Source organism: Cololabis saira, chromosome 17, assembly GCF_033807715.1.
Source record: "Cololabis saira isolate AMF1-May2022 chromosome 17, fColSai1.1, whole genome shotgun sequence".
Lineage (NCBI taxonomy): Eukaryota > Metazoa > Chordata > Actinopteri > Beloniformes > Belonidae > Cololabis > Cololabis saira.
In genome coordinates this window covers 42,579,921-42,593,931 of record NC_084603.1, presented here as the reverse complement: position 1 = coordinate 42,593,931, position 14,011 = coordinate 42,579,921, and the positions used below count along the sequence as shown (strand labels likewise).

At 42.7% G+C, this 14,011-nt stretch overlaps 1 protein-coding gene across 1 annotated transcript in view; it reads left to right on the top strand.

The window, feature by feature from the left end:
- Positions 1-2,150: 2,150 nt before the first annotated feature.
- The window catches only part of si:ch211-250c4.3 (uncharacterized protein LOC100535981 homolog), a 48,716-nt gene continuing 36,855 nt past the window's right edge, over positions 2,151-14,011 (top strand). The window contains exon 1 of the mRNA XM_061745072.1: positions 2,151-2,404. Within this exon, the coding sequence (XP_061601056.1) occupies positions 2,308-2,404 (97 nt within the window). The 5' untranslated portion in view covers positions 2,151-2,307. The remainder of the gene's footprint in view (positions 2,405-14,011) is intronic.

Below are 14,011 nucleotides of genomic sequence, written 5' to 3'. Positions count from 1 at the left end.
TTTCCCGCCAGAAAACGCAGCAACCAACCTGCGCCCAGATTTGGTCCTCTGGTCCAAGTCCTGCCGGCGTGTCTTCATAGTGGAGCTGACTGTCCCGTGGGAGGATAACATCGACGAAGCATTCGAAAGAAAAAGGCTGCGTTATGCTAACCTAGCAGCAGATGCTGAGGCGCGGGGATGGAATGTAAAGGTGTGGCCAGTGGAGGTTGGCTGCCGAGGCTTTGTAGCCAGGTCCACCACGCGGCTCCTGAAGGAAGTTGGGATCAGAGGACAGGCCCAGCGGAAGGCAATAAAAGAACTTGCCAAAGCAGCCGAACGGAGCAGTCACTGGCTGTGGCTGAAACGGAGGGATGCAACGTGGGCTGTTTGATGACCACGGGGTGCCACCATATGACACACACCCAGGTCTGATCAGCCTGTGGCAGGCCGACCTTGGAAGAGGGTGTATTGTGTTAAGAGGCCGAAACACCTGATGAAGACAAGGCACACAACTGATGACGTGTAGATTTGTTGGTGCCCCGCGATCCTGTCCAAACTCCACCCCACAGTCATGTCCGATAGGAGTTATCGTGCTGATATATTTTAGGGATATTAACAGCTAGTCCTATCTAGAATCCTGCAGAAGCAAGTTTTAAAGGCCACAACATCAGCTAACGTCGCTGATGATAGCCTGCATTTTAAAATGCATTGTTTTTTTCTAAAATGTTTATTAAAATTGACATAAATTGTCAACTGGTCCCTGAGCTTTTTGTTTATACTTCTGCTGGTCCTTGGCACAAAAAAGGTTGGGAACCCCTGGGATACAAGACTGCACTCAGAATTGGTCTGACCCTTCCAGTGACAGTAGCGGAAGCAGAAAGGAGATTTTCCAAGCTGAAGCTTATTAAAACATACTATAGGTCCACTATGTCCCAGCAGCGTCTCTCTAGACTCTCCATCATCAGCATCGATCATACAGTTGCACAACAGATTTCGTATGATGATGTAATTGATGATTTTGCTGCAAAGAAGGCTAGAAAAGTCAAGTTCTAGATTGCACTTTACCACTTTACACCTGTTGTGAAAGGGTGAAAGAGCCATGTAGCACCCTATAATGTAATAATTTCCTATAATGTAATAATTTTCTGAAAATGTAATAAAATTTGCATTTAACTCAATCGAAAATGTAATAAAATTCAATAATGTAATAACTTCACCAATAATGTAATAAAATATTACTGACGGTTATTGTAATAAACAAATTTCTCCTAAGGAAGACAATAAAGATTCATCTTATCTTATCTTAATAACATTTTTACCGATAATGTAATACCTTATTACATTATTGGGAATTTATTACATTTTCAGGTGGGTCTTTTTTTTAATTCCAAAACTGATAATGTAATACTTGACAAATAATGTCATGTATATGTTCAGTCCAGAGTTCTACATTTTGTGTTTTAAGTATCTAAGAATGTTATATACGCTGGATTTGAAACACCAGAATGACTATTGGGTTAAATTGCAGACTTTGAGTTCCATGTAATAAATTCCCAATGACGTAATAAGGTATTATATTATCAGTAAAAATGTTGTTACAATATCCTTTAGGATGTTTTATTACATTATTGGGGAAGTTATTACATTATTGGGTTTTATTATATTTTCGATTGAGTTAAGTGCAAATTTTATTGCATTTTGGGGCGTTATTACATTTTCAGGAAATTATTACATTATAGGGTGAAATTATTACATTATAGGGTGCTACAAACCAGCTTAAAAAGTCTGCTACAGTCTGGGCACTCAATTCAGATTATGTGAATAAGCCCAATTGTATTTTTTTATTTATTCATTTTATTTTATTCATTATTTATACATTTGAATGTGTGAAGGATTTGTGTAATTTACACACAGGTTTTTTTTTATACACACTGTTTTTCATGTATTTGTCTTATTATTTTAAAGACACATGGCTGTGCATTAGTGGGTGTGGGGGGTTGATGGACAGGACCGCCCTGTGACGCTGCTGCTGAAGCCCCGCCCCTTTACACACACACACACACACACACACACACACACACACACACACACACACACACACACACACACACACACACACACACACACACACACACACACACACACACACACACACTCCCAGGTCCGGCAGACGAGCAGAGACGGGAATCAGAACCAACCGGTCCAGAGCTCCTTCTGAACCGAAACCGAACAGCTGCTTTTTTCGACAAACCTGTGAGAAATCTCTCAGCGCATTTTTACTTCTTTTTTTTTGTATTTATTTCCCGGAGCTGTGGTTGTTCCAGCGACATGAGTGTGAAGGTGAAGCGGGCCGGGCTGCTGCTCCGCTGGCAGAGGTCCTGGTCCATCCCGGCCCCCTGGTCCTGGAGGAGAGGGAGAGGGAAGGGTAGGTGCTGTTTTTATCACAGTCACATTAAAGTCAGCACACTTTAATGTGAGGGAATTCAATACTGTAAATACTGTGATGCAGCTGTTTCTGTTTCCTCAGTAAAGTGCGTGTTTGAGGCTATACTGAACCTCCCTTTTTCTGTCATATCTACGTTTGTCTTCCTTCTTGTTTTGCATGTGTGTTTACTTTGCTGTTTTTTGTTGTTGTTGTAGATTGTTTGTCCTTGTTGTATTAGTACAGTAGTAGTACTTGTTGCATTAGTACAGTAGTAGTACTTGTATTAGTACAGTAGTAATACTATGAAGTAAACAAAGTTAGAAAGGGAAGGCACAATAAACTCAGGTTTCAGCTACACCTTTTGGTCAGTTTATTCCTTACTTCTTTTTTTTATTATTTCTTTCTTACAAAAGGAAATTAAATGCAATGTATTTATCAATGGAAACTGATCGACCAAATAAACTACTCCATCATCCCTGCTCCACCCGGCCCTTCAAATACGGAATTTTTACGTAATTGGGAATTAAAAGTTGCATTCCGTATTGAACCAATACGGGCATTATGCTCTTATTTATTGATGTCATAATAATAGTATAGTTATTATAAATAGGTGTTAATAAATGATTAGTGAATGAGGGTAGGATTAAATACGCTTTTGCATGTAATTAAGATAAAGTTAAAGTATGAATTTTTTTTTTTTTTTGTTTCTCTGTTTTCTTAATATCTCTTTAATTGTTGTATTTTACATGTACAAAAAAATAAATAAAATCTATATTCGGAATGTCGGAAATTTGAATATATTGCCAAACTTCATTCGTGGTAAATTCAACTAAAGGTGAAACAAATATATTATTTCCCACTACATTCAAAGTGAGATATTTCAAGCCTTTATTTGTTATAATTTTGATGATTATGGCTCACAGTTTATGAAAAGCCCAAATAAAAAATCTAAAAAAATTAGAATATTTTATGAAATCAATAAACAATTCAATCATCAAGTTATAACAAATAAAGGCTTAACATATCTTGCTTTGCATGTGATAAGACTAGGTAATATATTAGTTTCACCTTTTCAGTTGAATTATTGAAATAAATTAACTTTTACACCATATTTTTCACCTGTATCTGTATTATACATCTGGGCTGATGTGGACGTACATATATAGCATAATAACAATATAATATAATAGCATAGGAGGATATTTCAGTTGCTAGTATGGTTGTCTGTCTGTACAGTCATGCAAGTTCAATGCTATTAAAGCACATTAAACTTTAAATCAAAGCATTTGGTTTCTTCATATAAAATGAAGACATTTCTATGCAGTTTAGAGGTTTTGGGGATGTCCCTTTTTTTTGGCGCCTGTGCTGCTGAAATCCATATTTCTATTTCTGAAAGGTGGCAACCCTACCGTCACACCAACATCTCTATCCTACAACACGCTGCTGAGAGTTTAACTGAACTCTGAGACAATCAAGTCCAAAACTGTCTTTTAAAAGCTGCTGCTCCGTTTTATAGATCATAAAAAGTTGTTGGTCTGCTCATTTCATTTGGAGGCTTTAATAAAGATGGGGATCTGCCACGTCTGCCGTGGTTGGCTGCTGTAACAAACCAGCGTGAAAACGGGTCAAAACATCTTTTATGTGTCATTTGTTGCAGGAGAACACACATCTAAACTTGTTAAAAGTCTTTCTGTTTCCATGACAATGGGGAATCACAATTGCGCTTATATGTGTGTTTTCATAGATACCCTTATATAAGAATATAAGAAAAAACATCTTTTAAACTGCATTAATAATTGTGGTGACTTCCTATGGCTAGTGGCTAGTTTTTGCAGATATGTAGATTTGGCAGCTCTTGTGCAGAAACAGCAGGATTTCTTTCCTTCAGAGGTTGGTGAGTAACTGAAGTCATACTTTCACTTCTAAGATTAAAAGTATAAAAAAATAAGAAAATCATCTGTTCTCACTGCATCTTAAGATGGGGTAAATACAACCTCAGATGAACAATGTATGACAGCTTTTTTTCATTCTTTAATTAAACTGAAATAAAGACAAATTGCAGATTGTAAGAGTGCAAAAGTAAGTACACCCTGAGACCTGAGAGCCGTCACTGATGTCCTGATACAAACAACCCTCCTGTTAACGGATACTACCTTTTAAACATGAATGTCTGTTCAAATACATATTCAATTCAATTCAATTTGATTTATATAGCGTCTAATACAACAGATGTTGTCTCTAGACGCTTTCCAGAGATCCAGAACATGAACATAAACATAAATATAATTATAAATATAATCCCCCAAGCAATTATTACATAAACAATGGCAGGTAAAAACTCCCATAGTGGGAGAAAAACCTTAAGCCAAGGGCAAACACCAGTTGTGCAAGTTCTCCCACTTAAAAAGATGAGATATACCTGTAATTTCCATCACAGGTTTATCTCAACTATGAGAGACAAAATGAAAAAAAAAAAAAATCCAGAAAATCACATTTTCTGATTTTTAAAGAATGTATGTACAAATTATAGTGGAAAATAAGTATAAGGTCAATGACTAAATTTCCTCTTAATACTTTGTCATATACCCTTTTTGAAGACTTGTGTTTTCTGTAAGTCTCCACAAGGTTTTCCACACTGTTGCTGGTATTTTGGTCCGTTCCTCCATGATCTCCTCTAGAGCAGTGATTGGTCCGTTCCTCCATGCACATCTCCTCTAGAGCAGTGATTGGTCCGTTCCTCCATGATCTCCTCTAGAGCAGTGATTGGTCCATTCCTCCATGATCTCCTCTAGAGCAGTGATTTGTCCGTTCCTCCATGATCTCCTCTAGAGCAGTGATTGGCCCGTTCCTCTGTGCAGATCTCCTCTAGAGCAGTGATTGGTCCGTTCCTCCATGATCTCCTCTAGAGCAGTGATTGGTCTGTTCCTCCATGCAGATCTCCTCTAGAGCAGTGATTGGTCCGTTCCTCCATGATCTCCTCTAGAGCAGTGATTGGTCCGTTCCTCCATGCAGATCTCCTCTACAACAGTGATTGGTCCGTTCCTCTGTGCAGATCTCCTCTAGAGCAGTGATTGGTCCGTTCCTCCATGATCTCCTCTAGAGCAGTGATTGGTCTGTTCCTCCATGCAGATCTCCTCTAGAGCAGTGATTGGTCCGTTCCTCCATGATCTCCTCTAGAGCAGTGATTGGTCCGTTCCTCCATGATCTCCTCTAGAGCAGTGATTGGTCCGTTCCTCCATGCAGATCTCCTCTAGAACAGTGATTGGTCCGTTCCTCTGTGCAGATCTCCTCTAGAGCAGTGATTGGTCCGTTCCTCCATGATCTCCTCTAGAGCAGTGATTGGTCCGTTCCTCCATGCAGATCTCCTCTAGAGCAGTGATTGGTCCGTTCCTCCATGATCTCCTCTAGAACAGTGATTGGTCCGTTCCTCCATGATCTCCTCTAGAGCAGTGATTGGTCCGTTCCTCCATGATCTCCTCTAGAGCAGTGATTGGTCCGTTCCTCCATGCAGATCTCCTCTAGAGCAGTGATTGGTCCGTTCCTCCATGCAGATCTCCTCTAGAGCAGTGATTGGTCCGTTCCTCCATGATCTCCTCTAGAGCAGTGATTGGTCCGTTCCTCCATGATCTCCTCTAGAGCAGTGATTGGTCCGTTCCTCCGTGCAGATCTCCTCTAGAGCAGTGATTGGTCCGTTCCTCCGTGCAGATCTCCTCTAGAGCAGTGATTGGTCCGTTCCTCCATGATCTCCTCTAGAGCAGTGATTGGTCCGTTCCTCCATGATCTCCTCTAGAGCAGTGATTGGTCCGTTCCTCCATGATCTCCTCTAGAGCAGTGATTGGTCCGTTCCTCCATGATCTCCTCTAGAGCAGTGATTGGTCCGTTCCTCCATGATCTCCTCTAGAGCAGTGATTGGTCCGTTCCTCCATGATCTCCTCTAGAGCAGTGATTGGTCCGTTCCTCCATGATCTCCTCTAGAGCAGTGATTGGTCCGTTCCTCCGTGCAGATCTCCTCTAGAGCAGTGATTGGTCCGTTCCTCCATGATCTCCTCTAGAGCAGTGATTGGTCCGTTCCTCCATGATCTCCTCTAGAGCAGTGATTGGTCCGTTCCTCCATGATCTCCTCTAGAGCAGTGATTGGTCCGTTCCTCCATGATCTCCTCTAGAGCAGTGATTGGTCCGTTCCTCCATGATCTCCTCTAGAGCAGTGATTGGTCCGTTCCTCCATGATCTCCTCTAGAGCAGTGATTGGTCCGTTCCTCCATGATCTCCTCTAGAGCAGTGATTGGTCCGTTCCTCCATGATCTCCTCTAAAGCAGTGATTGGTCCGTTCCTTCATGCAGATCTCCTCTAGAGCAGTGATTGGTCCGTTCCTCCACGATCTCCTCTAGAGCAGTGATTGGTCCGTTCCTCCATGATCTCCTCTAGAGCAGTGATTGGTCTGTTCCTCCATGATCTCCTCTAGAGCAGTGATTGGTCCGTTCCTCCATGCAGATCTCCTCTAGAGCAGTGATTGGCCCGTTCCTCCATGATCTCCTCTAGAGCAGTGATTGGTCCGTTCCTCCATGCAGATCTCCTCTACAACAGTGATTGGTCCGTTCCTCTGTGCAGATCTCCTCTAGAGCAGTGATTGGTCCGTTCCTCCATGATCTCCTCTAGAGCAGTGATTGGTCCGTTCCTCCATGATCTCCTCTAGAGCAGTGATTGGTCCGTTCCTCCATGATCTCCTCTAAAGCAGTGATTGGTCCGTTCCTCCATGCAGATCTCCTCTAGAGCAGTGATTGGTCCGTTCCTCCACGATCTCCTCTAGAGCAGTGATTGGTCCGTTCCTCCATGATCTCCTCTAGAGCAGTGATTGGTCCATTCCTCCATGATCTCCTATAGAGCAGTGATTGGTCCGTTCCTCCATGATCTCCTCTACAGCAGTGATTGGTTTGTTCCTCCGTGCAGATCTCCTCTAGAGCAGTGATGTTTTGGGGCTGTCGCTGGACAACATGGACTTTCAACTCCCTCCAAAGATTTTCTATGGGGTTGAGATCTGGAGACTGGCTAGGCCACTCCAGGACCTTGAAATGTTTCTTACGAAGCTACTCCTTCGTTGCCCGGGCGATGTGTTTGGATCATCGTCCTGCTGAAAGAGCCAGCCATGTTTCATCTTCAATGTCCTGCTGATGGAAGGAGGTTTTCACTCAAAATCTCACCATACATGGCCCATTCATTATTTCCGTACACGGATCAGTCGTCCTGGTCCCTTAGCAGAAAAACATCCGGAAACCATGATGTTTCCAACCCCGTGCTTCACAGTAGGTACGGTGTTTGGATGCAACTCAGATTTCTTTCTCCTCCAAACCCAACCAGTTGTATTTCTACCAAAAACTTCTACTTTGGTTTAATGTGACCATATAACATTCTCCTAATCCTCTTGTGCATCATCCAAATGCTCTCTAGCAAACTTCAGACCTGGACATGTCCTGTCTTCAGCAGGGGGAACGTCTGGCCCTGCAGGATCTGAGTCCCTGATCGTAGTGAGTTACTGATGGTTCCTTTGTTACTCCGGTCCCAGTTCTCTGCAGGTCATTCACTAGTTCCCTGTGTGGTTCTGGGATCTTGACTCACCGTTCTTGTGATCATTTTTACCCCCCGGGGTGAGATCTTGGAGCCCCAGATGGAGGGAGATTATAAGTGTCTTGTATCTCTTCCATTTTCTAATACTTGCTCTCACAGTTGATTTCTTCACACAAAGCTGTTACCTATTGCAGATTCAGTCTTCCCAGCTGGTGCAGGTCTACAATTTAGTTTCTCACGTTTCTCACTTTGACAGCTCCTTGGTCTTCTCCATAGTGGAGTTTGGAGTGTGACTATTTGAGGTTTTGGACAGGCGTCTTTTATACTGATAACCAGTTAAAACAGGTGCATTAATACAGGTAACGAGTGAAGGACAGAGCAGCCTCTTCAAGAAGAAGTTAAAGGTCTGTGGAAGCCAGAAATCTTGCTTGGTTGTAGATGACCAAATACTTATTTTACAGAGGAATTTACCAATTCATTGAGTAAAAATGTATACTCAATGAATTGAGTATACAATGAATTGAGTATATATATATATATATATATATATATATATATACGGCTGGTCCTGTACAAACGCCAGACATTCAATCTCGATATCGGACAAGCAGCACTTTTTTTTTTTAAGATTAAGATTCCCAGAATATTCAAATTTTTTGAGATAGGATATTTGAGTTTTCTTAAACTGTAAACCATGATCAGCAATATTAAAATAATAAAAGGCTTGCAATATTTCGGTTGATTTGTAATGAATCCAGAATGTATGACATTTTAGTTTTTTTAATTGCATTACAGAAAATAAAGAACTTTATCACAATATTCTAATTTTCTGAGACAGTCCTGTATATTAAGGCTGCATTTCTTGTTTTCAAGGAAACTTTCAGGGGGTGAAAAAGATGATTCAGGGCGTTTCATGAATTTCAGAAAGCATTATGGGCCTGAAAAGTGATGAATATTTGATGGGCTTCAGCTTGAGTTAGAGGTTTGTACAAAGGTCTCAGAGCAACCCCGGCCCACGTGGGCTCTGCAGAAACACAGCGGGCGCTCCCAGCCTCGTCCATCTTCCTCTTTCTAATCCTGGTGTCAGGTTGCTCTGCATTCCACGCGGAGCCTCGCTCAGATGTCACTGCCAGTGTATTTACAGTACGAGCCCCCACACCTGCCGGGGAGCCGGCCCTGCAGATGTTTGGTGGCGCGAGGGAGGATGAATCCCTCCATTGTTGCTGCTGGAGGGAGCCCCTTCGCTCTGCTGGGAAACAGTCGCACTGTTCTCCTTGTTTCTGAGAGTGGGAAAGATAGCGCTCACATTGTGAACGGTGCAGCAGGGAGCAGCTTTGGATTGTTGCAGTGTGGTCCGGCCCTGTTATTTTCTTCATCCGAGTATCAGTTCAGAAGGGAGTGGCAGGTCGTCAGGGGCACTGAACCTGAATGAAACAACACACTGCCTTGAGTTTAAATCAGCTGATCTATCTTCTATAGAAACAGGGAGATTTTCTGAATATGTGTCAAACTCTGTAGTAAACACTTGGCAACTCTTTCCTGGAATGTTGAACATGGAAGCAGTTTGACTGGAATTGGGCGGCTGCTGGTGCAGCGTGATGTGAGGGAGAGCCATTACTCACATGTCAGGAATCTGGGCTGCTGAGACAAGTGAAGAAGTGAAGAAGTGCAGCGTGCACGCTGAAGACGACAGAGAAATGCTCTGATGAGAACAACCCAATGACTCTCCTCTCTTCATGAAAATAGATACATGAAAAATAATTTGTAGCATGTGATCTTTGATCTTTTTTTGCTTCATTTATCAGTTTTGCACGATACGGTTGGATCTCAACGTTAAGATATCCAGTTATTAGTCCGTCAGTTTCACATCCAGATTTCAGTGTTCAGTGTTTTATTATTTGTCATTTTAATGCTGTTTATTACATGTGTATATACTATCATCTGTAAAAAACTATTCAAATGCACCTTAACCTTTTTTTATATTTTTTAAATTATTTATATTTCTTTTATTTCTTATTGTTTGCACTACTGTTATTTGTCTTGCACTGGAGAGGTGATGCTGCTTCAAATCTCACTGTACCCAGGTACACTGGGTACACATAAAGTATTCTGACTTCTGATTCTGACTGAAACAGTTGAATAAATGATATGATGATGCTATCACTCACTGGCAGCCGTGATAATCATCCACACTTAGTTTATACGTAGCAGAAACGGTGATGTTCTCATGTGCTTTGGCCGTTCGTTTACAAGAAAACAAAACTCAAAGTCAACAAAAACGATCATTTCTGAAAACTCCGGCCAAAGTGGAGATTTTTAAAACCTCCGTCTTCACGTTTGCTTGTAAACAGAGAGAAACGGACATTTAGGCTTCAGAACGTCACATTATGAGACAGAAACGTCACCAGTGTCATGAGTGACACCTGTTTACACCTGTGTTTGGCCACCGTCAATATTTTCTTGTATTTTACCTGTTTTATATTCTAAAGTCACACTTAAAAGTAACTCCACTTCTCTGTCACTCCAAACCAAAGACTCTCGTTCATCTTGGAAGTAGGGCTGTTCGATTTTGCCCAAAAATAAAATCTCGATTTTTTTCTCTCAAAATCCGATTTTCGATTACGATTACGATTATTTTGTGAATTGACAAAAGGCAAAGAAATGATTTCAAATATGCTGTTTTTTTATTGAACATTTGCCCCATTGGGCTTTAAGTGCAAACTTTGCTCTTATTAAACCAAAAATGAATGAATAAAGTGCAAAACTCTGTAAAATAAGTTGAAAAAAAGTTTTAAAAAATATAATAAAATATAAAGTTTTATCTCTGAAAAAAAAAATCAGCAAATCAGCACTTGCAAACATACAGTAAGTTATATTTCCAATTAAATAAAACAAGACATTTTCTAATTAAACTAAACTGGGTCTTTGCATGCTAAATAATAATGCAACCCATGAAGGAGGTAGAGGTGTGTAATGTCAGTCATTACATTTGCTATTCACATTTGCAAGTTTTTTGCAAGGAACACGAGCCGGTCTACGGCATCTGGCTTGAGGGATGCCCGGTGGCATGTTACAACGCCCCCTCCTACACTAAAGAGCCTCTCCCATGTTAGTATATCACCATGGTTACAACGCCCCCTCCTACACTAAAGAGCCTCTCCAATGGGGCACTTGTCGCAGGTATTGAGAGGTATTTCCATCAATCATTAATATGGTATCAATCATTAATATGTGTGCAGACAAGGTAAAAAAAAAAAATAAATAAAAATAAAAAATAAAAAAAAAAATAAAAAAGTTAAAAATCGATTTTACGATTTTCATGTTTTAACATCGTTCTAATTACATAATCGCGATTACGATTTAAAATCGATTAATCGAACAGCCCTACTTGGAAGTAACTGGAAGTTACTCGTGTCATTTGTTGATGTTTTTTTCCAGGATTCTGATTGGCTAGCATGACTTTATCTTCTCGTTACACTGCCCCCTGTAGGTTTGGCTGCTCATAGCACCTTAACAGATATTTATGCGGGTTCGTGTAAATGATGGTATTTTTCAAAACGTAGAGGGGGAAATATCAGTTTTTGTAAATACCCGGCTGTGTGGAAACGTGTCCTTACTATGATGATGACCTAAAGTGCTTCATAGAACCTGGATTAGTTTAAAATGATCATTTACCTTTACATTGACACAATAGTCACCAAGACTTAGCTGCTGTAAGTAGATTTTATTCAACTGTAACCTCAGAAACGAGTCACTAGCTGCCCAGCATATATCTAATGTCACTGCGTAAAATCCCACGATCAATGCTTTGCAGATTGTACCGGGACTTCCTTTGAGTTGTCAGTGAGACTAGTAAGTGCAATAAATAACTAGTGACACGTGCACATTCACAACGGGGTTTCACCTGAACCAATGAAATAATCAGCAGCAGCGGGTGAAGTGTTACTAAATAATATATATATACTTACTGGTTTGTGCTTGGATGGAGGCACATTCATAAAACCCTTTTCATTTGGAGGGATTAGATGTCAACCCTGAAAGTGTCAAATGAAATGATTTCCAGAGAGTTTAGACTTGAGTTGCTCCTGCACATTCTTGTGTTATCTTAATGGTGTGGAGGAGGGGCAGCCTGGATAAGCACCAGTCTGGGAATCATCCATGATGACGCATCATGTGCTGACAGATGACACTGTGGAGCCCTGTGGGGCCTCCGGAGCCTCTGGAGCCACTGGGGCCTCTGGAGCCTCTGGAGCCACTGGGGCCTCCGGAGCCTCTGGAGCCACTGGAGCCACTGGGGCCTCTGGAGCCCCTGGGGCCTCTGGAGCCTCTGGAGCCACTGGAGCCTCTGGAGCCTCTGGAGCCACTGGGGCCTCCGGAGCCTCTGGAGCCACTGGAGCCTCTGGAGCCTCTGGAGCCACTGGGGCCTCCGGAGCCTCTGGAGCCACTGGGGCCTCCGGAGCCTCTGGAGCCACTGGAGCCTCTGGAGCCTCTGGAGCCACTGGGGCCTCCGGAGCCTCTGGAGCCCCTGGGGCCTCTGGAGCCTCTGGAGCCCCTGGGGCCTCTGGAGCCTCTGGAGCCTCTGGGGCCTCTGGAGCCTCTGGAGCCCCTGGGGCCTCTGGAGCCTCTGGAGCCTCTGGAGCCCCTGGGGCCTCTGGAGCCTCTGGAGCCTCTGGAGCCTCTGCAGGTGTGAAATGCAGCTTGTCAAACTCCAGTATCTCTGTGTAATTATGCAGTTTTGATTCTTTCCATGTTTGATGGTAAAACAATAGATGGAAGTTTTGAATTTCTCAAACTAACAAATCAAACCTATGAGGTTGTTCAGCTCAATTCAATTCAGTCCGTTTGTTCAACTGAATTCAATAAGAATGACAAAAGTCCTTTGAGCTCAGACCTCTGAAGCTAAGCTGCACCACCGCCCACCGTCCTCCACTCACGCTCTCACTACGGAGTTACATCTGCTGCATCTCCCAGTGTCTGCTTTGAAAGCTGTAGGACCTTCTGTCCTACAGCTGCAATACACACTTTACAATCAATAACCCCTGAAACATGTTATTTCCCATCATGTTCTTACTGAAATCAGTTTGAATTTTGAATTTAAGTGACCCCAGACATCTAAATATATACTCTTAAGTACAAAAATATGTTTGTTTGTTTTGATTTTAAACATGTCTGCTTCTTATTCTCTCCAGCATGGCGTTTATAAGCGACTTGTTCCAGAATTTGGGGGTTCAGCCCCCGTTATTGCTTCAAGGTCTGCCATATAAAAAGTTATACAATAAACTTTTAAAACTTAAAATCCATCCAGAGTTGCACAGGCAGAGAGTGAAGGGAGGCAAGTAGACTACACCATTGGTAGATTTGGTGTTGACACGGTTTCAGTTTGAGGACCGGTAGCAGCAACCGTCAGCCGCTACAGTCAGCCGCTACAGTCAGACGCTACAGTCAGACACTACAGTCAGCCGCTACAGTCAGCCGCTACAGTCAGACGCTACAGTCAGACGCTACAGTCAGACGCTACAGTCAGACGCTACAGTCAGACGCTACAGTCAGCCGCTACAGTCAGCCGCTACAGTCAGACGCTACAGTCAGACGCTACAGTCAGCCGCTACAGTCAGCCGCTACAGTCAGCCGCTACAGTCAGACGCTACAGTCAGACGCTACAGTCAGCCGCTACAGTCAGACGCTACAGTCAGACGCTACAGTCAGCCGCTACAGTCAGCCGCTACAGTCAGCCGCTACAGTCAGCCGCTACAGTCAGCCGCTACAGTCAGACGCTACAGTCAGACGCTACAGTCAGCCGCTACAGTCGGACGCTACAGTCGGACGCTACAGTCGGACGCTACAGTCGGACGCTACAGTCAGCCGCTACAGTCAGCCGCTACAGTCAGCCGCTACAGTCAGCCGCTACAGTCAGACGCTACAGTCAGACGCTACAGTCAGACGCTACAGTCAGCCGCTACAGTCAGCCGCTACAGTCAGCCGCTACAGTCAGCCGCTACAGTCAGACGCTACAGTCAGACGCTACAGTCAGCCGCTACAGTCAGA